The 25,035-nt window shown below is 35.5% G+C and overlaps 2 protein-coding genes across 2 annotated transcripts; one reads left to right on the top strand and one right to left on the bottom strand.

The window, feature by feature from the left end:
- Positions 1 to 1,649: 1,649 nt before the first annotated feature.
- LOC140743807 (uncharacterized) lies at positions 1,650 to 12,851 on the top strand. The gene is made up of 4 exons (XM_073075393.1): positions 1,650 to 2,079; positions 6,482 to 8,340; positions 8,432 to 8,514; positions 12,750 to 12,851. Exons 2-4 carry the CDS (start codon positions 6,525 to 6,527, stop codon positions 12,849 to 12,851), a joined length of 2,001 nt encoding a protein of 666 aa, XP_072931494.1. The 5' UTR covers positions 1,650 to 2,079; positions 6,482 to 6,524.
- Positions 12,852 to 12,933: 82 nt separating this feature from the next.
- Positions 12,934 to 13,317, bottom strand: LOC140743805 (uncharacterized). Its single transcript, XM_073075392.1, has one exon. The coding sequence runs from the start codon at positions 13,315 to 13,317 to the stop codon at positions 12,934 to 12,936; it is 384 nt and encodes a 127-aa protein (XP_072931493.1).
- Between the last annotated feature and the right edge of the window lie 11,718 nt (positions 13,318 to 25,035).

Here is a 25,035-nt window from a genome sequence, read left to right as displayed (position 1 = left end):
GTTATGAATCGTGAAAACACCGCATCAATAGTTGTACCATATCTAGCGCGCAACACACACGTACAAACATACGCACACATTCAACTCTCAGACTGGAGGTAGTGAACTATACAGTGAGACTACGAAGTATCGCGCAAAGAGGAGACCCCGAGAATGAGATACGCTGTGTAATGTATTCCATCTCATTCTTTTACACGTTCAATCCTACAGATATATATGTTTGTCTCTTTCTACGTTACGCCTCAACTTTTCGTGTTACACTTGATTTTACTCCTCATAAAATTTCCGTACCGGGCCTTATAACTCAAATCCTTAAGAAGTAAACTCCAATAGCACCCCCTGCCCCGCCGTTACCTTGGCCGCTACCATAGCCCGGAATAGCGGGGCCGCCGGGGACTGGGGGCCGTGGCTTTTCTGCACCTTTCATGTGGGGGTTTTTGCCATAGTCACCGCGCCTGGCATGCGTGTTGGTGACCGCAGTGGGTGTTATTTATTTTACACAGGAAGATGCTGCTGCCCATCTCCTAGTATTGTCCCTTAGTCGACTCTTACGACATCCACGGGAAGAGAGGGAGTGGTGCAATTCGAGGCCGGCACCACACGGCTAATTTTTCTGAATATCCGTTAAAATGTAATTAAAATTACATGGCTCAAGCTATAGCTGTGCTTGATAATTTGTCTACAATGAACGAAATCATTGATATACAAGTTTTGATGAACACAGTCATAACTTCGCGGCGTGTGTACCTAAATCCCAGTTTATTTACATAGTAAATGGAGGCCACGGTGGCCACGGCCAGGTTCGTGATGTTATTATTGTATAGCAGTCGTAAATTAACTTTTTCTGAGGAATAATTACCTCCAAATGTTAAGACAATGTGGATTAATATTTACCACGCATCCAATAATTCCATAAAAATATTACACGCTTTTGCAACAATACTCTAGTTTTACTATTTTAGTTGTATAATTTCAATGCGTAAATATTTATTGATAACTACGATGAAAAATAATACAGCAAAACTTTGATTTTATCGCATTTTTATACCAAAAAATGAAAAAAGAAATTTCCCAAATATGTTTCCCTATTCAAAATAATGTGTAATGTAATAACCACACTGTCGCCCACAAATGTCAAAAGAGTGACGTTCCATTTTACCTACTTGTTGTTTATTCATTAACCCGATAATGGGATTTACAAGAAAAATAAAACTTTTCATGTAAAAGATAACAAATACATTCAGAACCAGTATTTTATAGGAAAATTGTAGTGAGAGTTTAATTATGACTTATTGATGTTAATAACTTAGAATTATTTCCAATTCTGCTTACAATTTTTTTTCCTATAAAATACCTTAGTTTAGATATTTTACTATGAAATATTATACTTATTCCCGTATATGAATTAATATAGAAGTGAGAAAATTTTGGTGATATATTCATATAGCCTCGAGCTAGTAAATTTGTCTAACTTTATTTAATTAAAGCTAAACGGAACGTTTCAACGTTCAAATATGTGTTTTAAACACGACTCTATTGTGTTCAGCTAAGGCTCTCCGTACTTCAGACAAGATTGCCTGGCCTGGCCTTCAATCTTTAAAAATGTTAGAGCTATGAGGCAGATATGCAGCACGTAAAAGGTTATTTTATGTTGATATGTATAACTTTACCCCGTTTGACGGATCATTTCCTGCCTAAGTTAGCATTTCGCAGGACATTGTGAATTTAAATTACAACGTCTTATATTCGTAAATCTTACTTTGTAACGAATTGTTTAACTTTAGTTTAAATAGCTTTGTATCGGGATAGGTTGTGTGAAAACAAAGTTTATTAAAGTTATAAAAAAGTTAAAAAACGGTGTTTTATAAAGTTTTGAGTCTCTTTTCAATTGCTTTGTTTTGTTTTAATTTTGTTTGTGGGATTTATCCCATGCAAACTTCGTGAAAGTGCGAAATGTGCTATTTTAGACAATAACAATGAAGACTTAAGTTACGAAGGTTATTCTGTCAAATGATGACATAATGGGATAAATGCGGCAAATTCAAGGAAAGAAAGCTTGTTATTGTTTTCATGAGTCATGTGAGTTTCATCATTGTTCCCATTTTATATACTTCATCTAATTACTTAGTTACGCATGGAGTTCATGTTGACGAGGGGCCGTATTAGGTTGATAGGTGTAGGTATTCATATTTATGTAGAATTTTAAGACTATTAAAAGTTTGTTCAGGTGTATTACAATCGGCGCTTATACTTCAGAGTTCGATTCTCTAAACGTTATAAACATAGTTACCTACCTAGAATAGTTATGTAGTGTCGTCATATTCACAAAAACAACATTAGCATGAAATTGGGTGGGCCTAAGTCGTTTTTTCGAACTATAAACAAAAGTAGGCCGCTCGTGCCAAGAATAAACGGGACGCTTACCAGATTATGCAAATGAACCGGTAGGAGCTGACACCGTTTCAATTAGGTATGAGTTTCTATTAATGTGGTAGGTACACATTATATTATACATTAGTACTTACTTCTTTTTCTTAAATCGTTGACTGATAACCTCCCATTCCGTTTCACAGAAATGACAAAAAAGTCGATATACATCTACAAACATAAAATTCATAAATAAAATAATCTGTAGGTATCTTAAAAATCCTCTTATTTATATGATATTATCGCTCATATTGGACACGCTGTTTATGCCGTTATCCAACGAAATAGATATATACTTAGTCTGGCCATAAATACTGTTAAAATTAAAAGTAAATAATATATTACTTCTGAATTTGGAATCTGTCATTTTTATACGATTGTTCTTTGTGTTTACTTATTTTCGCGTCAATATATTGTAAAATATTTTGTGATATTAAAATGGAGTGAAGTGATAAATAGAACCGAATGGCTGTGATTGCATTACATAAAGTAAGTATGAAGCCAAATATAGCTTTTAAAATCCTTCATACCCTTGGTATTAGTCAAATGTTTGGGTACCGGGCTATTGATAGGTACGATGAAACCTCCTGTTTTGTGATAGAAAAAGATCTGGCCGTCCACGTAGTATTCGTATGAAAAAGGCGATCAAAGTAGTTAGGGAAAGAATTCCAAGAAATCCTGTCCGAAGGCAAAATAATTTATCTCAGGAGATGAACATAGCACCTAGAACCATGTCGCATATTTAAAAAAAAAAGACTTAGTATTGATAATTATTAATAACTGATAATTTTAAAAAGAATACGGTAGTAAATACAAAACAAAGACGTAAGTGGTAAGCAAAGGGAAGTCACAGAAAAAATCTTTACGGAGAGCAATATTTTAACTAATATAATGACCTTATTTATGCTAAAAGGTCTAAAGAAGCTTCCGAATTTGTCAACAGAGGACAAAGTGGGCATTATCTCACTTCAGTGATGGTTTGGTGAGAGATTAGCTATGAAGGAGAGACAGAACCATATTTTTTTGAAAAAGGTATCAAAACATTAGCCCAAATGTATCAAGATACCATTCTTGAGAAAGTAGATAATCCCCTTAACAACACCATGTTCGATAATCAAGAATGGTCCTTTTAGGAAGACTCGGCGCCGGGTCATAAAACTCGATCCACCCAATTTTGGTTAGAAATGAACGCTCCGGACTTTATCACAGCTGAAGACTTGCCGTCACCTAGTCCTGATCTGAATCCACAGGATTATGATTTATGGTCCGTTTTAGAGAGTAAGGCTTGCTCTAAACGCCATAATAATTTGGAGTCCCTAAAACAATCCATACGATTGGCAATGAAGAATTTTCCCAAAAAAAAGAGTACGTGCTGCTATTGATAACTGGCCTCAACATTTAATGGACTGTATTGCAGCCAATGGAGACTACTTCAAATAAGTTTTATATATTTTTAATGATTTAATATTTATGTATTAAACTAACACACTATAATAGTCATAAATGTTAAGTACAATAAAAAAATGTAGTTTTTCTTTCTAACAATATTTATGGCTAGACTAAGTATATATTGAGCGCCGATTTCAGAAATATTTAACAACAGGTTTTGTTAACAGATATATATTACTTAAATCAGCTTTCCTCCTAACTTTTAAAACCTGGAAGTGATATTTGCACTGTATGCCTGCTTCATGCAGATATATTTGCGATAACCAAATGGGCTTATCGTAAGCTGACGGGCGCGGCTGATAAAGAATTCACTATAGGCACTATAAGAACCAGGTTATCAATGTACGCTTCAAACATTATATACATAATGATATGGCGTTTATTCATTTTATTTTTGTACATTATGTTCGTTGTACTAAGCGGTGTTATGTAGTTTATGTAGGTAAGAATATACATCTGCACCTAATCAACGTTCTATTCCTGAAGGTACTTAAGGTAACGTAAAGTAAAGTAAGGTAAAGTAACCTTGTTACCTCGTTAGAATAGTCACTGTAAGTATTATTTTCTTCCATCCATTGCCCTCCATATCCATGCCCTTGAAGGGAAAAAGGGGTGATGAGGGATAGATCACAGCAGCCGTTGACAGCAGGTAAATACTTATAAAAGGCAAAAAGAAGAATAGCTGTGGTACTACCAATGTCGACATTGTAGGTACTACACAATTCAAAAAAGGGGCAAAAAGAGCTCTCCTCCAAAGGCGCACTACACTGGCGACTACTCTGGTGATGCCAATGGTCATAGGCGACAGTAATCGTTTAGGTATAAGTATTAAAAAAAGATAATAAAAAAATACAACCGACTTCTATGTCACTACAAAGTAAAAATTAATTGAAATAAATGTTGGCTTAGTATATTTCGTTGGATAACGGCATGAACAGCGTGTCCAAAAATGTTTCTAACCGACTTCGAAAAAGGAGGAGGTTTCTGAAGTCGACCGTATAAATGTTTTTTTTTTTTTAAGTTTGTTCGCGGGTAACTTCGTCGTTTACCATCGTTTTATGTACTGATTTTAATTATTTTTTTTTGCTGCAAAATAGATATTTCCAAGTTGGCCCCGTTATAAGTAAAACAGGGTCTAATGATGGCAGACAAGGGAAATCAAGGGGAATTTTCAAAAATCGTAGGGGCGACTGGCCCGTTTACGAGTTATTTCGTTAAATATTTTTATTTATATATTATATTAATATAAACGTTAGTATGTCATCATTATAAAGGGAGAAAAAATATAAAGTACCTGCTAACAAAAAAAATACAACCGACTTCTATGTCACTACAAAGTAAAAGATTATTGAAATAGGTAAATGTTGGTTTAGTACATAGTTATTTCTGAAATCGGCGCTCAATATATACTTAGTCTAGCCATAAATATTGTTAGAAAGAAAAACTACATTTTTTTATTGTCCTTAACATTATCAAATATATTTCATATAAAATATAGCCTATGTTACTCGTGGATAATGTAGCTTTCGAATGGTGAAAGAATTTTTAAAATCGATCCAGTATTTTTGAGCCTATTCATTACAACCAAACAAACAAACAAAGTCCTCTTTATAATATTAGTGTAGATAAATGCTACCCTACATATATAATCGCTATCACTTAAATGAAGAAAGAAAGGAAATCCTTTAAGGTATAACTGATAAAATACACTCCTATTTCTGCCTAAGTCAGCTCACCGCAACTTGTTTTGGTTTTAAGGGTGTGGTAAGGGAGGCATACTTTTCCGAGGCATTCCAGCATAGTCCACAGAGATAGTTGTGCATTTGACCTCAAAAGGATGAAGAAGAAAATATGAACTGCAATAAAGAATCATTTTGTTGACAATAATTTTAGAATTTGTTAAATTTAGTATTTATTTTTGGGCACCTAAAAACAATCTTTAAATAACTACGTGTTTAGCAGATATTTAAATGAGTGAGGTAAGTTATTATAAATGTATCGAAACCTCGTCTCTTGGCCTTGTAACTTGTAATCAGACCCTAGTATTACGTTTGTAAGCCTCAGTTGTCATAACGCCAAGGTGCTGATTACGAGATGCTTAAACTATATCTTATATTAATCTATCTATTTACTGTATTAAAAATGAGAACGTTCACGAAAAATGGAAAAGAGAAATTGAGAGATACCGTGAAATATTTATAATAGGTATATTAATTTCATAGTAATAATATATAAATGGTAGCTTAGAGAAAGCGCAAAGCCTTTTGTAAGTGTGCACTAAATACTCTTATAATCCAGGGCTTTTGAATGCCTGCTTAACCTTGCGGCAGTATACTGAACGGAATATAGCAGACATCAAATAATAAGTTGTAGAAGGGAATTTGCTTTGGGATTCTCAGGACACTTAGTTAGTAATATTCAGTGTAGGGTATTCAATCTTCAGATTGACGAACCAATGCTACATATGCATTTTTGGAGCAGTTAGAATTAAGTAAAAGCAGCATTTCGTTCGAAAGCATTCGCTATGTAGAAACATTAAGTATTTGCGTTATAAGATTTACTTCTTTCATAATTAATAGTAACTTAGTATTTTAATTTGTTGCAGATTACATTATTTATCTGGATCGGCAATCAGTTATAACACAAAAATGTCAGAAAGCAACAAAAAACGGACAAATAGCTTTCGTAAAATATTTCCGAGTTTATTTTTTTCCCACAAATCAAAAGAGAAAAATTCAAGTAAGAAAAATAACTCCGATAATAATTCTAGTAAAACAAACACTTATCAAAATCCTCGATGTATTACAGTAAAGTCTGGAAAGTATATTCCGAACACAGACGATAACGATGATAGAATATATGAAAACTTATCACTCGCAAATCGTTCACAAGTTGATAACGATACACAACATATTGAAATGCAAAGCAATCACTCTTCGAGTAGTACTTTAGTATCGGAAAATATAAGAAGCATTATAAATCAAAAAGAGATTGCAAATTTACATGTAAAAAACAATATAGTTTATTCCGCAAGACCACAAGTTCCACCGAAACCCAATAACAAAATTATGTATTCAATGCCCAATAGAAGTAACAGTGGTAAAAGTGCACAAAACCCACTGTATCCCGATGTATATTATCATTCTATGGAAAAATTAAGTAACAAAATCTCACCGATTGATGAGATGGAAATTTACAGAGCATCACAGGCACAAGCTCATCCGACTTCTGTTGGCGCAGAAATAAAGAAAGTGAGTACCAAAATTCTTATATCTCCTAAAAAGGAAGCGGAAGTGCGAACTATTCAACCTATTAGAGCTAGAAGCTTATCATTTGAAAGAGGAAAAACTCATGACACTAAGCTATCTAATGAAGTTGATAAAGGAACGGATCGTATCAATAAACCATATAATTATTCAGCCCCGACATCTCCAATTGCAGTAAGCCACAAAATACCAAACATGCCGACTACGGTTTCTCCCTATGAACTCGTAAGAAAAACTATGATGGAAGCAGAAGAAAGAAGAAATTCCTTAAGCAGATCCAGTATTCATAATAAATCTACGCCTTCACCAAGTCCACAGTATATGGAACCGAGAGTTTCTACGCCAATTGCCAAAAAACAGGCAATTAGTATTGATGATTCCATTGAAAGAGAAAAAACTCGTCAAAAAGTGGAAGCTTTTTATTGGCAAAAGATAAAGGAGCAGAAGCAAAGAGAAGATGAATACTTTCTAAGGCAATCGTTAAACAGTTCCTTAAGAAGTCCCGTAAAATATAATACGAGTTACTCAAATTCTAATCGCAGTACTCCGAGCTCTTTCGCATTAGAAACTAAAAGCTGTAGCTTACCGCGGGGGAAAGATTTAAACTTAATTATTAATCAACCGGTGTATGGTGCTGCGCCACCATTTATTAGAGGGGCACAAGAACGACGAACTGATTCATACATAGTTAATCGCATTCCTAACACAGTGCACGATATTGTCTACAGAAATCCAGACAAATTAATTTATCGAACTTCTCCTTTGATCACTCGCCAATCTCACTCACCAATTATACAACGTGGTTCTTTGACTCAAGAAAATAAACATGTGAACCAACAGACGAAACGAGTAAGTTTTGAGGAACATTATTCAACGAACAATACCATATCGACCGGTGATATGTTACGGGCTGATCTAGTTGACTTGAAATCTTTAGGTCAATATAAACATTCAAGACAAAATAATGATCAAAACAGCTGTGTTAAATTAAGTGAGAGCGTACAGGGAACTTTAAGGGGCCCGCCATTGCCTCCTGTTCGAACAACAAGTGTCGGGAGCGCAGGGAAAAGTTACAGAATTGTGGACAATAAAAAAATTATGCTTTTAACCGCCGGAGGTTATTCAGTGTGCTCGGAGTCTGAAAGCGGATCAGAAGCTAGTGAAATACAAAAGATATTGCAGAGCAACATAAATAAAGGTAAGAATATTTTCGATACGTATTATCGTCATTTAAAGTAATGTAATAGTAACGAATGATTCATTTAGGACAAGTGTACTTGTATTTGCAGCTTACATTTTGGTATGGGATATTAAGTGCAATAGAAAAAAACATCCGAATATACTTATAATATGTATACAATATACTAACCATGTATATAATATACTAACCATGTTTCTTCCCATGACAAGGATATTCAGAACGAATAAATCCTGAACAACAGGTTAAATAAACAGGTCATTATTGGAACTAGCCGAACAATCTTCTGATACCCTCTTTAATGTTCCCGAATGATTGAATTTCTTTTCATATTATAGAACTGATTTCCATCACATAGTGTACTTCGTTGTTAAATGTATTTATAAATTAACTCGTTATTTAACAACATAACCAACATACTAAAACACGGCGATAAAGGTAATACATTTTTTAGCTTTACAAATTGGAATAACGCACTCAACCACATTTCCGCTGCAATTTGACAGTTCTAACGAACTATCGCTATAGATGTCAGTAAATTAACCAACTTGTGTGTTTTTGTAGTAAAATTGGCAAATCATTTTATTTAAAAAGTTGAGTTGAGAAGCAACATTCTCGGAATAATTAGTAGCAAGTAATAAAATAACAAGTGACACGAATGTAAAAATATCGGTAAACGCGTTAGAACTTTATTTTTGCTTCTCGCGACTGGAGTGGCATTATCTTTATAGGTATATGAAATTGATAACTTATTTCAGCAAATTAAGTTCTAATGTTCTAGTTTGGACACATAAAGGTGTTCTAGGTAGTTTAGTTTTCAGGGGTAGCAACACCACGTACCTATTGGGTTTGATCTCCGTAGGGGCCGCCTATTTCTTGTTGATTATACCTACTAAGTGCCCATTGGGAGCCGTGGTCATCTTTTATCAGGTACACTGTTCGTTTAATACTTAAATTTTATAAAAAAAAATACTTAAATTCAAAATTCACACTCTGTAAAGTAGGTGAACTTTATTAATAGGTGACAGATTGCGTTCTCTCTGGGGATTAATTGATTAAATTATAAAGACGTGAGAACTAGCCTTGAAAGTTGTATGGCTACTAACTGAATCGTAAACATTTTTGAATTATGATCAGTAAAAGCTCTTTATTCGCAGGGTATATGTTCCATAAATATGCCGCGAATACAGAAACTGTGAATACGGGATAGTAACTTATATGGGATTATAGGTTTCATTCTGTTTACATTCTCAAAAACACCGATCGCGGCGAAGGCGGCTTATGTCTGAAGGTGATAGAACCCTTTCCGATTCGACTCCGGCGGCACCACCGCCATACCTACTTCTGCGTCATAACAGTAGTGTTAAGCACTGCTGTTTTGGTTGAAGGATGTGGTAAGGGAGACATACTTTTTCGAGGCGTTCCAGCTTAGCCTTCAGAGGTAGCAGCGCATCTGTGGCCGACCGCAGGTACGAGTATATCTAATCCTATCTGGGTTTGATTACATATGTCCATAGGCGGCAGTAGACATTTACCATCAGGTGGACTGCATGCTCGTTTGTTAGTCCTATATTATAAAAAAAATCCTCTGTAATATCATTTAACAACATACTTTAGGCAAAGTTGTAATAAGATCTATTTTACTTTTTTTATTAGTCCATGTGACGGTATTTACAAAGGATATTGGGTTGGATACCTATTGAAATATTTTTAAGTACGTGTGTACTTATTACATCCGTGAATAAAGATTTTTTTTTGCCGCGTATATGGAATGGGTCCGCATTTTTTTAATCCGCGAATAGTGAAACTGCGAATGAAGGAAGCGCGAAAAAGGAGCTTTTATATAACTTGATTGCGTTTTTTTTTTCATATACTTTCATATAGCTTGTACGAGTATTAATATTATTTGACTGTATTATATCTAACTGGCTTTGATTATATTAAAAAGGTTGTACCTAAAAAACAAAGACGAACTACTTGTTGTATTCAGGTTTTCATTAGGTTTTCTTTCTATTTTTCTATATTATATGAATGAATTGAAAAAAATCGAAATAATAAAGTGTCAGTTTGAAAACTGTGTCTTGAGTTTCATAAAAATGCAAAGAAACTTTATACGACCTGATAAGAATTATACGAAATTATTGATTTTTTGAAATTGTAAATAAGAACCTAGGTACAATATATGGGGATAAATAGGCAACAGGCAACGATAAATAGGTAATAGGCACAGGTCTTCAGGGACCGAAGAGTTAGGGCAGGAATGCGAAGGCGTGGAAATAAAGCATACCATTATTGTTTCATTACCCTGGCTACGTCTAACTAACTTTTAATCTCTTCAAAAAATCTGTTTTACTTCAATTAATACTAGTGGTAAAATTTGGTGGTAGAACTCTTTGTGGTTCGACTCCGGCGGCACCACCGTCACACCTATTTCTACCTAATGACAGCAGTGTTAGGTGCTGCTGTGTTCCAGTTTGAAGGGTGTGGTAAGGAAGACAGACTTTTCCGAGGCGTTCCAGCTTAGTCCTCAGGGGTAGCGGCGCATCTGTGGCTGACCTCAGGTAGGAATATCTAATCCTATCTGGGGTTGATTACAAATGTCCAAAAGTTTCGACCAAATTTCGCCGAAACCGAAACTGCCGCCGAAACTTGATTTTTGGCCGAAACTCGGCCGAAACCGAAACCGAATTTCGGTCGGACACTAACTGTAACATATACAAGAGGTCGCTTAGTCTGTTATGAACTCGGAATATGAATTACCAATGAGAGTTGTTGCGAAGCCACCTACTTAGAAAATCAAGGTTCTATTCAGCCGAACGTTTCGAGTACCTACAACTCCCGTTTACTTATTAAGTTAAGCTATGAAGTCAAGTACCTTTTCCTCTTCCTTTTTATCCACTACTTCATATGTTTTGTAAAGAGACATATTTTTATTGATAACAAAAAGGTAATAATTTGGTTCATGAGACTATTTAATTTTTAATATTCTAATGTCTATCAAAAACGATTGTACGTGCCAGGAATCGACTGTTGCTAGTTTGATTACTAATCTTTCCAAACCGAGTTGGTAGGCGATGATTGTTTTTTATTTTTACTGGTAATTTTCATTTAGTTGGATTTGTTTAGTAGGTAAGTAATTCGAAATTCGATCGTAGGCAGGCAGAGGATCAGTACCTTTAACCATAATATTGTAGCAGTATATTTGCTGCGGTGTACCTTCTTTAAACGTACCTAAACTTTTATGCATGGACATCTGTAATCAACGTCAGATAGGATTAGATATTTCTACCTGAGGTCGGCCACAGATGCGCCGCTACCCCTGAGAACTAAGCTGGAACGCCTCGAAAAAGTATCTGCTGTTATTAGGCAGAAATAGGTGTGTGGCGGTGGTGCCGCCGGAGTCGAACCACAAGTTCTACGATTATTACCTCTAGTACTATGAAATACTTATTTGTGAGTATACTCATGTTTATCAATTTAGTAGTTATAACAAGATTACACCGACAGCATGAGCACAATTAACGCCTGGCATCGTTTAAACATAATTGTTCAATTGTACGTTATATTTCTCATTGCTATTCAACATTTACAGACTACTTTCCAACTACCCGTGCTCCGTATCATTGCAATCTGTAAATGATATCTGTAACGATTATTTTTATGGAAGAGATTGAATGGATTTCGTTGCGCCGCTTATTCTCCATAAGCGATACAATTTGCAAAAAGGTATTAATTTGTTAATGTTCAAAGGAAATACTGCAGAGTCTACTATGAATGAAACATTTTCATTTTATTTCACTTGATAAGCAGTATTTTTATTTATTCGTTTAATAAAATTTCCAAATGAATTGGTTTGAACACAAACTTTAATTTCCATTTTCTACTGACTGAGGCACTAAAACAAATAGCTTTATGAATTGTATTATAAATCTGCAGGCACGGATATATGGATTCGCGAATTCTTCCGGATTCCAAATATAAACTAACCCGCGAATTAAGTCAGCCGAAATTAAAACAATATATCACTTTATTTCGGAATTGGAAAGAAAACATAATATTATAAAATTGTAATGATAGAGCAAATCGTGTAAGTTATAGGTGCAATAGATACATAATAAACATATTGCAGGATTTATCATCCTCCTGAAGAATATTTTCTTTTTGCAAACATTTATGTTTATTGTACTTACATTGATATACAACAATGACATAGTTGATAATAATATAATAATAACTTATTTATTTCAAGCCACAGGACTCATATGTGTTAGTATTACATTATAGACTTATCCTATGTTAGTACTTAATCTAAAACTTATGTTTGTGAAATTATTGCTATGCCATTCCATTAGAAATGGCACAGCAATGACCCATTATCGGCAGCCTAATCTGCTTTCAATCATGTTCAGGATGCTGTTGGTACCGCCCCGCAGTCTGCGCACAAGGGATCCACATCTTTTGCGCATAGTCGCATAAAAGCAGTCGACTCGCGCCTCTACGAACATCCCTGACGCGCTACAAAAACGGGGCAGCTTCATCAGCACCCTGAACGCATTGTTATATTGGACCCTGAGGGAACCGTACGACTTTAGACTATACGCGGCCCACAGGCTGCAGGTGGTAGAAGTTGGTGCAGAAGGCTCTGAACAACGTTATTTTAACGTTTTTCGAGCAGCGCGCAAACCTGCGAGCGAGCATATTAACCCAGATCGACAGCGCTCTCCGTTCCCTCTCAATATCGGCGTTGTCTTTGAGGTCCGGGGTCAACATGTGCCCGAGATATTTAAATTGGTACACTCTCTTCAGTTGTGTACCATTGAGAAATACGGGAGGTACTTTGTTTAGGCGTTTTCCCATCGGCGTTTCCCATTTCCCACTCGTTTTTACATTATAGGTCAGACCATGCCTCCCCACATAAGCCTCACATATGTCCAGCAACCTTCTGAGGCCACAAATCGACGCACTCAGCAGATACATGTCGTCTGCATAACTTAAGTTATTTACACAGACATCATCAATGTAGCAGCCGACCCGGGTGCTGTTGAGCTCGCCGATCAGCCCGTTCACGTACAGGTTAAAGAGGGTAGGTGAGCTTAACCCCCCCGTGTCTCACCCCGCACTCCAACCCATACGGACGCGATAATGCACCTGCCCATCGAACGGTGTTAACCTGGTTTCCATACCAATACTTTAAGATGTTTACGAGATCTGGCGGTATATTCAATTCTTCTAACTTCTTCAACAGTATATCATATGAAACCAGGTCAAAGGCTCTGGACAGGTCCAGGGAACAGGCATAGATTGGAGTCTTGCGCGTAGAATAGTATGCGACAGCATGCTTAAGACTCAACACCGTACTTTCTGTGGACAATCCTGTTCGAAATCCAAATTGGTTGTCATGTGGAATGATGTATTTATTCAGATGTGAGTTAAGCATGCTGTCAAACACCTTGGAGATGACCGTAGCTAACGATATGGGCCGATAGTTGGCCTTATCAGCTAGATCACTGGTTTTATTTTTGGCAATCGGCACAACTATCGTTCTCATCATCTCGCTAGGCATAAAACTTTGGCTCATACAGGCGTTATACAACATGGCAAGAACCCTGGACATATGTGGTCCTGCGTATTGTAGATGCTCAATGCTGAGACCATCATGACCTGGGGATTTACCTCTAGTCATTTGCTTAATGGTATTTGCCACTTCTATCGTAAATTGTAAATTGAATCCCCATTTCCCTGTTGTTCTCAACATTTAACATCGATAGAGAGGGCCTCCGCGGTGAATTAACAACGAAGTGTTCCCTAAAAATATTGGAAATTTCGGCAAGCTCACAAACGCTCCTGACACTGACACTCACGGGACGGGCTGACCGAGTGTTTATATTATTGGTGGCCTTCCAAAATCCCCGAAAATCGTTTCTTACATGATGCGAAGCTAGAATGTCCATCTTTATTTGCTCCTCGTGATTTTGACACCATCTCAAGCGTAATTTAAAAACTCTTCTAGCCTCACACATATCCGTATATAAACGTCCAGTGGATGGCTCACCATGGTCCAGCCATAATAAGAATTTGCGCCTAGCCTCCCCGTTAGCCTCAGCCACATACTTGTTCCACCCTACCACCTGCTTTCTTTTTACGCGTTTACTGCTCTGACGATTAACCGCGGAGGATTCTTGTAACATTTGTACAATGTTATTGTATAATTTCGTTATAACCTCTCTATGCCTTGAAGCAGTACATGTACGTTTGTAGCAAGAGTGCAGCTGATGTAGGAAGTCAATGTGTCTTAACCTATTGTGACATTCCCTCTGGTATGTATTTATCTGTTCCTCACTTCTGTGACCCCACGAACTCGCGTTTAGACCTACGTTTACAACTGATGTATTCGAGAGTAATATATATAAGTTACATTCCACAACCAGAGGAAAGTGGTCGGACCATAGCACATCATTTAAAACAAATACTTTATTCACAGAATCTTTAGCAGCTTTTGTAACTACACAGTGATCTAGCCACCGCTTAGACCCGCTGGCTTCACTTATAAATGTATAAGTATCCGACCAAGTCCATTTTTGTTCAACGCAAAACTGAGAAAGTTCGTGATAAAACCGTTCTGAGGGGTGAGCATTATAGTCCCCAAAGTTGAGCTACTCGACGTTGTTAGATAAGTAAACTTTGCTAAGATCATTTATATGTTATTAATAATCAATTTATCCTATGATTTGACTACAAAATATCGGCAATTGATAGTGTCCGTCTACTAGAATGTGTCAAACTTCACAGCATAACAGACAGAACAGTGGGGTCGTATGACAGAAATAACAAGAAATTAATTTGTGGGTACCGACAACATAAGATAAGGTAAGATAGAAAACATCAAAAACTTACTTCGTCAAATTTACGTAAAAATTATACATAAAATAAATCTTATTAGCTATTGGGAAATTTTTGAGGGTAAAAGAAAACCTTGGAAGTTCTAACCTCTTTTATGGTTCCGTACGAAAATAAAAAACAAACGGAACCCTTATACGATCACTCTTGCATCTTTTCCGTCCGTCAGTCACAGCCACTTGTCAGCAAAACCCTTTTTTATTTTTTTTACGAGGGGGAAGCCTACAATCAGTACCCAGTATCGTGGGAGCGACGCCGGGTTATGTGGGATTTTTACCGCACTAAAACCCCCTCGGTGGCCGTCCTCTGCGCTGCTTAGAGGGCTTCGGGATCTCCAAAGGAACACAACCGGAGTCCTCTTAGCGCGTTGCCCCGTCGGGCTCCGCCCAGGCGAGCTTGACGCTCGCCACACCATCTGGTGTGTACGACGGTATGCGACCACACATACCGCCGTCCTTCCCGGGGCCGCTGGTCGGGCGGTTCGAGCTCCCACTCTTGCCGCCCGCAACCCCGGAAGCCCCCTTTTAGTCGCCTCTTACGACAGGCAGGGGATACCGTAGCCCCATTTCGGGTCTACAGGGACAACAAACATACGTACCCACATACCTACAGGTCAAGCTACTAAAATATGAAATAAAAAATATGAAGAAAAACTCTTAATTGAAGTAATAAATATCCCATATAACCCGGCGTCGCTCCCACGTCGTCGTGTACTTTTCGCGGGTTTCCACCTCGTATACAAAAAATAGGTACGTATTTTTGTACCGGAATATTTTATTTATACATATACAAGCAGACATATTTTAAACGTTGTAATTGATAATCCGATGATCCATATGATAAATATAACCTACCTATGAGTAAGTTTATATACGTTTAGTTAAATTAAACAATACCCAGGGATTTAAGGGAGGGCAACCGGGGCGGCAGCCCCGAGGCCTCCACAAAAGAGGGGCCCCCACAATAGAGACATCAGATGTATTTTTAATTCCGACTAGTAAACACTAGTAAAAAATATACATATATATATATATTTTCCTTTGATATTTTTTTTTGCTTTTTTACCTTTATCTATAGTACTTTGTACAAACATGAATACTAGAAAAATCTACCTGCGTTTGACAATAAAATATTTATTGAAAAACTCAACTGAAAAAATTGTTCATTTTATTCGGAAAATAATTTGGGGCCAGGGGGCACTCCACTCCTTTGTTGCCTCAAGGCCTCTAGACCTCTAAATCCGGCCCTGACAATACCTGATATTTTAACTAACAACTATAAATTCAAAATGTTCTCCGATGTTGTCTATTAATAGACTTTAAAAGAAAAGAGTAGACACAGGACCTAAAGCGAATAGGAGTTATAGGGAAACGTACAATACTCGTAGGTGTAGGAACGAACGAAGAATCCCCCTTTTGGTCGGAGGCCAAGACACAATGAGTTCTTTTTGTACGTTTGAACGTTGCCAGTGAATCGGGCTACAGAGTTTCAGTGTCTGCACTACGTGATCACAAGTTTCGAGGTTCCCGTATTTATTTTTTGTGCACGGTTGAAGGCGCGCTACCGGTGTATACTCGTTTTACCATGGAACTTATTCGCGGTAATGAGTACCGATCTATAATCCTTTTAGTTATAAATTAATTTTCGAAATATTTGGTTTGAAACACTAATAACAGTTGCTAACTGTGCAATAAATCGAACGAATCGCGTTTAATTAACCTAGTTTACGTGCGGTACAACGAGTGCTTTTACTCGCTCGACACGTACTTACCGATCCAAAATTGCGATTGATGGCCAATTCTCATCGTGTATTAAATGCGAAGGCGTAGTACCTAATTTACATAATCGTATAATTATGTATAACTATCTTGATGAGGAGTGTGCAGTAATAATTAGCTTACACACACGCGTGAATTTTTGACTAATTTCATTGGAAAATCCCTGGTAACATCAGGATTAAAAATATATGAAATATTAAATTAACCTCCTTTTTAAAAAAAATGATAGAAATAATAAAGTAACTTGTAACGTAAAATAATTTAGTAAAATGTAGGCATATGACTTTATCGCACAGTATAATTAGTATCTACGAATTTTGGAATTTTTATTATTACATACTACTTACCTATGTTATTAAATGGAGTTCGGGCGATGACTGTAGAGAGATGTCAATAGTAATGGAAGCTCGGACCTGTGTCTGAGGCTGCCATGGTGATGAATAGTGGACTACAATATCACTGAACACAATGTCACGCTCAATAATGGTCTATATTGAGGATGTAGAACAATCAAAATGTATATGCACCTACGTAAACGTGTACTCAAAGCTATTTAATTTTGTCGTGGATCTACGAGTGCTTTTATATTAATATGCTCATTGCTTAATGATCTATCCTGGAAACATGCTGCTTATTTCCTAGGATTGGTTCGTAACTTCTTAATAAATGTGAAGGTTTTTAAGATATGCTTTAAATTGAACTAAAAAGTTGATTAATCTACTTAAAATAGCCACTGCTAAATCAACGTATATTTATGTTGGCTAGTATATCTACCTACTTCGCTTTGCTCTTCATAACAAGTTTAAAAGGAAAAATTCTGTCTCGCAATATTCAGTTTCCGGCGTAAATAGATGTGCAGATGTTCTGTGGATGTCTGAACTCTGGAGCAATTATTTTTGTTTGTTACTTGCGCAAGCTCGATAGTGCAACTTCTACAAAGAAGCCTATTATTTTTATTAAAAAGGAATTTATATTTTATTAGGAAAATCATTTTGTTTCTATTCGTTACCCAAAATTACATCTCGTATTGTTTTTCTTTTCAAATAAATATTATTGAAGGCGATATTATCAGGTATGTCATTATTTCTTTTAACGTTTAAAGGAACCTTAAAAAAATCGCCCTGCACCGAGCGCAAAAGTAAGATAACAAGTACACTCGGATACCAAAATACGACCAAATACTTCCCGTAATGCATCGAACTTGTTAATATAAAAATCTTACTTAAAATTGCAACTGATCTATGAGTTACAATAACACTATGTCAAGTTTTTGGTGAGACAAATATAACTACCTATGTCCATAACTTAAAACAGTTTGTTTTAAAATCAAACAAGCATAAAAGTTATAACTTATGTAATCAGAAATCACTAACAAATACAACACAGTCATAAAATACGTAAGAAATATTTCTTTTTCCTAAGGGAACATCATGCTGTATGCGAGACGGCGAGCTTTAAAATGGCGATGAGACAAATTGCTATTCTCTCCAGAAAATATTAATTTAATATGCGACATCAATATTTAAATTGAAAGATTAAACAGCTTTTCTTTCAATTAAAGATGGTATAGCTTACGAAAGGTTGTTAAAATTATTTAAATTACTTAGTTCCTTATGGGACATAGCAGTTACAAATGCCACGGTGCACCTTACCAAAAATAAAAAAATCTTGAAAATAAATGGGGGCTGCCCATAGGCCGCCATACAAGAAACCACTATTTTTGGAATTTTTCGCTTTATTTATAGAACCGTAATAGGTAGACAGTTCAAATTTTCAGATTGCATAAACTTCTATGGCTGCTATAATAACAAACACTAAAAAATACATGAAAATTTGGTGGCAGTTACGGAATCCCCCTGTATGAGTTCAACTCGCATTTAGCTAGTTATTTTTCATAGCTTTTAGAATTCGAACATCGACAGGGCTATTTCCTTTCGTTATTCGAATTCTAAAAGATATACCTAATACCCGGACACCGATCAAATATCAACCGACATTGAACTGAATTCTATAAGTCAATGTGCTTTGTCTCCCTCTTCATCCCATCTTCATTTTGGACCAAACCTCTATAGTTCGGATTGTATACAACTGTGTCTCAAATACACGACAGTAATTAACATTCGAACGTACACTAGACGAATCTCCGTCTCGCTGGAAATGTTTGGACAGGGCTGTCGTTCCCCGTTTTCTTTATTATAACATTTACACGACATAAAAAAGAAAAATTAACAAAAAATACAACCGACTTCTATGTCACTACAAAGTAAAAAATAATTGAAATAAATGTTGGTTTAGTACATATTTGTGAAGTCGGCGCTCAATATATTTAGTTGGATAACGATGTAAACAGCGTGTCTTATATGAGAATATGCCAAATATCTTCAAACACAACTCAATTATTCCCATCGGTTGAGGAGTTACATATTTTGTCTCCGAGCCACATTATCAGACCCTTAAATAGTCAATGATGAACTGGCTTTGCAATTTCATTAAAACCTACACCAAATATCTTCAAACACAACTCAATTATTCCCATCAGTTGAGGAGTTACATATTTTGACTCCGAGCCACATTATCAGACCCTTAAATAGTCAATGATAAACTGGTTTTGCAATTTCATTAGAACCTACACCAAATATCGTCAAACAAAACTCAATTATACCCATCGGTTGAGGAGTTACATGTTTTGTCTCCAGAACCCACTCTGATCCTCATCATATTTAAATGGGACCAACTTGTAGCAATTGTCCACACACGAAATTAAAGGCATTAAAATAGGTTCATAAACGGCGAAGTTATGGCTGTTATATTTACATGGGTGGAGGAGTTCCCCTCATTTTCTCCAGAACCCATTGATGGATTCTAACCATATTTAAATGGGACCAATTTCCAGCTCGTCCCTACACAATAAAAAAAGAATTTAAAATCGGTCCACTAACGGCGGAGTAATTCGTGTACATACATAAAAAAAAAGATACCGGCCGAATTGATAACCACCTCCTTTTTGAAGTCGGTTAACAAGCAAACACTGCACCCGATTGTACTGGGTCTATGAATTTCTGTAAATAATTGAAAAAACTATTAATATCATGAACAAACACGTTTCCAAAATGTGTTGCAACAAATGTAGAAAAAATCAAAATATCTTGCAGTCCCCTTGTAGACATAATATATTTTAATCAGAATAAACAGTTGTGGAAATAATAAAGAAATAAATGCGGAACTTTCAATAAAAAACAAAAAAATACAGCTTATTTTGAAATTCCTTGCTGCTCGATTTGCACAGGATATTTTCATTGATATTCGCGAATGTTAACGACAGATAAATCAAATATCATACCGATCATAGTCACCATAAGCGAAACATGTGCCTGAATTGCCTATTAACTAGTCAACCCTAATTTGTACGGGTAATTCGACTTCCTACTAGCGTCTCTACAAAGCTGATCGCTACTCGTGGGACCTAAGCTTGGAGACATGTCTACAATATCCTCCATTTAATAATTACAGCCCGTAAGTTTGTCGACACATGTTAGAGTTGTTTTGCATCATCACGATACTTTAGTTTATTAAAGTTCTAAAATTATATCTAACAGCCAGAGAAAAACGGAGTTACAGATTTCTGTATAAGTATAATATAAGGAAAGCAATCGAATCTATAGTTCATGATAACGTTTCTCAAAAATGACGTGTGTGTATAATAAATATACTCTAAAGTCAATAAAGTAACATAAGAGATATGTTTCAGCGAAATATGAACGATTCTGTTGATAAAATAATTATTACTTTTAAAATTCTGAAACGAATTCGAATAAATAAACCTATAAAACAGAAGTCATAAAATTATTAATACTCATGCTTTATTGCTATAATTGATTGGTTTGAATTTCAATTCTCCGTTATAAATATCCTTTGTATAAAGCCGAATTATAAACATCCAGCTGGAGCTTAATGGCTCCATCATTTTACATAAAATGAAGTTTTAATCATTATACTTCATTTTGTAATTGTTTTAAGACTCTTCCTGTAGTACGAAAATGGTGTTAAAGAATGTTTGGGAATCTACATATTTACCTAGGAGATTGAATTTGAAAACTTATTAATAGAATAGTATATAATAAGTATAATCGTGAAGAACAATTGTATGTAACGTTTTATTTTTAGTGCCCATATTAAAATTGGAATCAATATAATAGCTGCTATATAGTGTAGTTGCCCACCTATCTACTTGATAACGGTATTTTTCAAAGCCGTTATTAAAACATTTATTCTTATTACCCGTGCGACTACATCGGAAGTTTTCGGAAAATCGGATTTTTGAATCGCGTCTCTGCCAATGCATTTCCAAAAAAAATATAATTTATCGAGGATAGACTTCATTATTGATTAACCTTGATTTTGTAATGACACCATAGTACAAGTGTAACCAAGGTAAAAAGCTAGTAGTGTAAATAATTAACTTAATGGCTGGACAGAACTAGGTGAGCCCAGAGGTAGAACTGGAGATCTGCAGCGGAATTTAAAAGCATTGTTGGCACTGGTGCAAATTTATAGTTCCACAAAGTACGGGATTTAAGTGCAACGCAATTTAAAGAAACTGCATTCTCTGATAATTCTTTCTAGAACGAACTTTTTGTCTTTTTTACTTTACCAAGTGAATAATGAAATTTCATTTAACTTTTAACCTTATTTTATTCCAACTTTCTGCCTGCCATTCAGTCCTTATCGATTCCATCACAAGTTTTAAAGTTGTGACTTCATCATTATACTTTGAATCTTGCATGGTGATTGAGCACCTGAACTGTTATTTAAATTGTATTGTCTGGAAATTGGTAAACATTTTTTTAGAACATTGGTTATGAAGGAATGAAAGGAAGGGAACCCGCACTCACCTTTTATCTTGTTTTCTTTAATTCCAAGGGTCGACCTTTTCTTCTCTCCATGAACGTATTGATGTTGATTGTTGGTGTCCAAACTTTTCATCTTGCGTTAAAAATGTAAGGTAAAGGAAGAACGTAGACAAGGGTTATGCCCTAGAGAAGGATATATTTTATTGAAAAAGGGATAAAGATTTCTTCATATACCCCCTCGAAGGCAGCAAAAGGGTGATCTTCCAAAAGCCATGAATAGCAATAGAAAAGTGCAATAAATTTAATTGAAGGATTGAGAAATATTGTTTTGATATTAAAGAAAATAAACATTAAATGATATATACGAATAATACTTATAACAAAGTTTATTTTATTATTCTTGCAAGGGTGAGACAGATCTTGAGTGCAGGTCTTTGAAAAGACCTTTGGAAGTTTTCATTGTGACAGCTCTATGTTATCCAGTTCAGGATGTAGCTTAACAATCCTAGTCAACTTCGAACTAAGTGGAAATACATCATCTTCTTTTATAAGAATTTAATCATTAAGTTTCAAATTACCATTGCACTTCAACCCCTTTTGCCGTTGTTGTAATGTATATAGGTAATTCTCATTCCAATGTTTCTAAAAACTTTGTGCTATTTTTGCAGTTATTGCCATCGAGTAAGTAATCATATCTTATCACCAATACTCAGGCACTGAAGGCACACAAAAGCCGTTCCTATGAGAAAATGACCAGGGGCCAATGTTGTGATATCATTTGGGTCACTGGAAAGCGGGCAAAGTGGCCGAGAATTAAGAATAGCTTCACTACTACAAAATCACTATATATTATAAACCAAAGTCGCTTCCCGCTGTCTGTCGCCATGTTCGCTTAGATTTTTTTTATAATATAGGAGTAGCAGACGAGCACGCAGTCCACCTGATGGTAAGTGCCTCCTGCCGCCCATGGACATCTGTAATCAACCCCAGATAGGATAGATATTCCTACCTGAGGTCGGCCACAGATGCGCCTCGGAAAAGTATGTCTCCCTTACCATTCTTCAAAACGGAACACAGCAGCCCGTTATTAGGCAGAAATGGGTGTGGCGGCGGTGCCACCGGAGTCGAATCACAAAGGGTTCTACCACCTTCAAAGATCTTTAAAACTACGAAACGGATTTTGATGCAGTTTTTTTATAGGCAGAGTGATTCAACAGGAAGGATTGTATGTATAATACATACATAACATAGTAGAAAAACACTGCTAATTTTACAGATTTCGTAAATAAACACATTTTTGTGTGTTTACATTGCAAACGCTGGCTGAACCCTACGAGATAAATGAAAATAATGTTCTACAGTATTGTACACCTTTAAAAGGTCTATAAATAAGTCTGAGATGGCATATGTCAATCTTTGTTGCGTACTCCACAAAACTATAGAACAAGAAAAGAACAAAACATACGTTAATTTTTTAAATGTGGTACACATTTAAAAAATTAACCTCAAAACACCAATTAACCTCAAAACACCAATTATTTTTTGTAACGTAGGTACACTACATTTCCGAGCGACGCAATGACGGGCGCGGACAGAGGCATGTTCAAACGCGAATCTATTGTAAAATAGACTCAGCTATTGCCTTACTCTCGCTCTCATGTCCAGTAGGGTGTCCCAAGCTAGTATGGAGAAATTTTTTTTTGCAAATTTTGACACGCATACCCTCTATATTTTTTCCTTTGGACCTTAAACATTTAAATATAAAACATTATTGCGATAGGATAACGGTAACCCGTGCCGACTTGACGTCAAAGTTTAACTTGAGAATTTGTACTGGGGTTGCTATGAACAGATTTTCAAATGTATGTTTCTTTACCCAAATAACATCCAAACATTTAAAAATAGGTATTATTTATTATTAATGTATATAGCAATAACATTTTCGACACATATAATTTATTTATATGTTGTTCAAATTTCCCTATTATCGTCAGAAAATCGCTCCATTGTTGTAGGTATATCCCCGAGTAATAAAAATTGGTTTTATTTACACCATGAAGATTATTCATTAATTTAATCACTCTTTCAGCGTAAATAGCGGAAACTGTTAACTATTTCAAGTTTTTAATCGTATTATAGCACTTAGAAATAAAATATTACTTCGTACAGATGGAGCATCTCTCTTTAAAAATTGAATAGTGACGATCAATTTTCAAGGAAGTGAATAACACTTGATTGTGTTTAATAGTTATTATAAAACTATCCTTGACAATGTAAACTCTAAGCAAGAAGATATAAAATAAACTTCTAATTAACTGTATAATACAGAACATTTTCTATTCAAGAAGTTCTCTAGGATTGGTTTGAATGTATCCCAGGACTTTCTTCTTTTACCGCCAGTCCATTAGTGTTCTCATAAATATGGACTAAACTACATAGTTAGGTTGTTTCAAATAAGTAAACTCAAATTAAGTAATAGGATATATAAAAATATTCACGAGTTTTAAAAGATAAAACAGTTCTTCTTTAGATGGAATATCCCATTTTCAAATTTTTAACTGTTTTGTCCATTATTTTTACATTTCCTTTCTTGTTCGCGTAAAGACAAAAAAATATCTCGTAAAGCAGATTTCAAGATAGCTTTAGTGCTCTTTATTTCGTAAGGTTTCAATGATTTCAAATGCCAATAATTTCAAAGGTATGTCGCCTTTGTCGCAAAAGTATCTATGCCAAATCTTCGACAAATCAGGTGGGTATACGATATAAGCATATTAAAAATTATTTATATTATGAAGAATAGTTATCTTTATGTTTATCATTATGTTTATAAAACAATATTGTAAGAACTTGACCATTGTGGTATGTTCTGAATTAGTTATTTGATATTGTTCTGACTGAGAACTATACGCTAGAACAAAGTGTTTTTAAATATATGTAAATCATTAACCAATATTACAATAAAGATTCGAAAACAGAAAAATCTTTACTTATTTAAAGTAACTATCAGTTAAATAATAAAATGTCATTGACTTAAAGGAACAGGTCCCAATGACAACGTATTTTCTATAGGGTAACGAATGGCAAACCGAGCGCAGTGGATCGGCTGCATTAGGGCTATTTTTCGGCTTTTCTATAGTACATATATAGTTATTTAACCATAAAATCTACTC

The sequence above is a fragment of the Epargyreus clarus genome, unplaced genomic scaffold (genome assembly GCF_041222505.1).
Source record: "Epargyreus clarus isolate Ecla_fem2 unplaced genomic scaffold, WU_Ecla_fem_2.2 ptg000007l, whole genome shotgun sequence".
Taxonomy (NCBI): Eukaryota; Metazoa; Arthropoda; class Insecta; order Lepidoptera; family Hesperiidae; genus Epargyreus; species Epargyreus clarus.
Note: the sequence above shows the minus strand (reverse complement) of the source record. Positions and strands in the feature narration are given on the sequence as shown.